The sequence below is a fragment of the Myotis davidii genome, unplaced genomic scaffold, assembly GCF_000327345.1.
Source record: "Myotis davidii unplaced genomic scaffold, ASM32734v1 scaffold898, whole genome shotgun sequence".
NCBI lineage: Eukaryota > Metazoa > Chordata > Mammalia > Chiroptera > Vespertilionidae > Myotis > Myotis davidii.
Window position 1 is genome coordinate 593,525 of NW_006289504.1, and position 1,837 is coordinate 595,361.

Below are 1,837 nucleotides of genomic sequence, written 5' to 3' on the forward strand. Positions count from 1 at the left end.
TGGAGGAGGCCCTCCAGGGGAGTGGGTCTGGATGCATGTCAGACAATAACTGCAGACACTGTCGTGTTCCACTGAAGGTCACATGCTTTCTGTCCCCATCTCCCTAACCACTCTGACATGGGTGGAGTCAGTGTGCTTCCAGTCCCCTGGAAAGCCAGGAAGTCCACACATCTGGAAGTGGTCTGTTCCCACCCTGACACCTCCAAATCCTTCCAACTCTGTGACTTCATACGGCTATCACAGCCTAATCATGTGTTCCCTAGAGCAGCAGTTGCCAATCTTTCAGACCTCATGGACCACCAGTGGTCTGCAGACCACTGGTTGGCGACCGCTGCTCTAGAGAACACCAGAATCAGTGGTTTACATAATGTTCAAAGGAACCTAACTTTGACCTTAGGTATGGTTATTTTACCCTGCTTTAAATGAACTTTAAATGATGGTCTCTTTCAGCAGTGACCATGCTCCACTTTGAACTAGTTGTAATACCCTTTCTTCCATCCAGAACCAGGTTCCTCACTGTTCTCCCCATCAAAGGAAACCTACCTGGTAGGTACTAATCACATCTGTAGACATTATTAGCTATTGAGACCAATTAGCTACTTAGAAATCCTTCTCTGTTTAAAGAAATTATAGCAAACTCTCCCCCAATCTATGGGGATGAGGTCCAAGTGGTGGGAATAGTCCAGAAATGCTCCCAACTCTGATTATAATAGTCAGGGGTAAAGAGCTGTCCCCAGCTCAGGAGGCAGTCATTCAATGGGCAAACCCCATCTGTGGCCTGTTCAGGCCCTGCCCTGGCTCTGCAGCAGATTCAGAGAACGAGCTAATGCAAGAATATACTAACATGGTGTCTCCTCACCTCACAGAGTTCATAGTCTGCAGGGGTAGAGAGGAGCCAAAGGAAAGGGAAATTCAGAATGAGAGGTGGTAGGAGGCCTTAAGTGACTGAAGGAAAAAAAAAATAAGGCAATAGCCATGGTTAGAAGATAGACAATGAGGTGTCAAACCTAGATATGTGGTTACAAAAACCATGAAAACCTAGGATGAAGAAGTGGATCACATGACTGGTGGCTCCCTGTTCTGGTTCCATGATGCCTCTCCCAAGTGCACAGAGATATAGTGCAGGCATCTCAGAACCCATGCCTACTTCTGCGTCCCTGCACCCCTTTCAAATGGTCCATGCAAGCATCATGTGTGGCCGTGAGACCCATGCTCACGCGAGTACCTCTCACATCCTACACCACCCATCCTCCAGCCCTCCCCTCATTCCATGCAGCCTGGTTAGTAGTGCACAAGCAGTCACCCAAGGGCCCCTCAGTGTCCATACCCAAGAAAAAAGGCAGTCAGAGAAATGTAATGCAATGTGCATTTACCTTCCAGAGCTGGGGAGAGACAACCGGCTGCTTGATAAGCTAAGCAAAAACAGCAAATGGAATCATTAGGCCAAAAAAGCAAGGAGAGGAGGAGGCAAAATCAACAGTCTGCAAAGTATTAACCAGCCATCATCTAGGGCCCAGAGGCCTTTCTATTAAAAGGGACCAGCTGTCTTAGTTGGCCTGTTCCGGTTAGCAAGTGGCCTCACCATCGGACACCAGTCTATCTGAAACCAGGAGCTCATTAAATGCAGCAGAGTCCGGGGAAATGGTTAGGGCTTAGGCAGAAAGAAAGCCCATTAGGGCTGCGCTTTGAGAAAGGTGTGTCCCAGGCACTTCAGTCACTGCCCCCAAGAAAGGGCTTAGAGCTGCCTGGCACGCTTCTCCAGCCCACAGCATAGCAGCCTGGGGGCAGCTCCTGCTTCAACCCTCAGCCTTTTGAGGGAGAAAAGCCCCCAATTCCT

At 49.0% G+C, this 1,837-nt stretch overlaps 1 protein-coding gene across 1 annotated transcript in view; it reads right to left on the bottom strand.

The window, feature by feature from the left end:
- The window catches only part of ALPK3 (alpha kinase 3), a gene marked incomplete at its 5' end in the record, with an annotated part of 41,207 nt that extends 39,775 nt beyond the window's left edge, over nucleotides 1-1,432 (bottom strand). The window contains one exon of the mRNA XM_006761978.1: nucleotides 1,374-1,432. Coding sequence (XP_006762041.1) covers nucleotides 1,374-1,432 — 59 coding nt within the window. The remainder of the gene's footprint in view (nucleotides 1-1,373) is intronic.
- Between the last annotated feature and the right edge of the window lie 405 nt (nucleotides 1,433-1,837).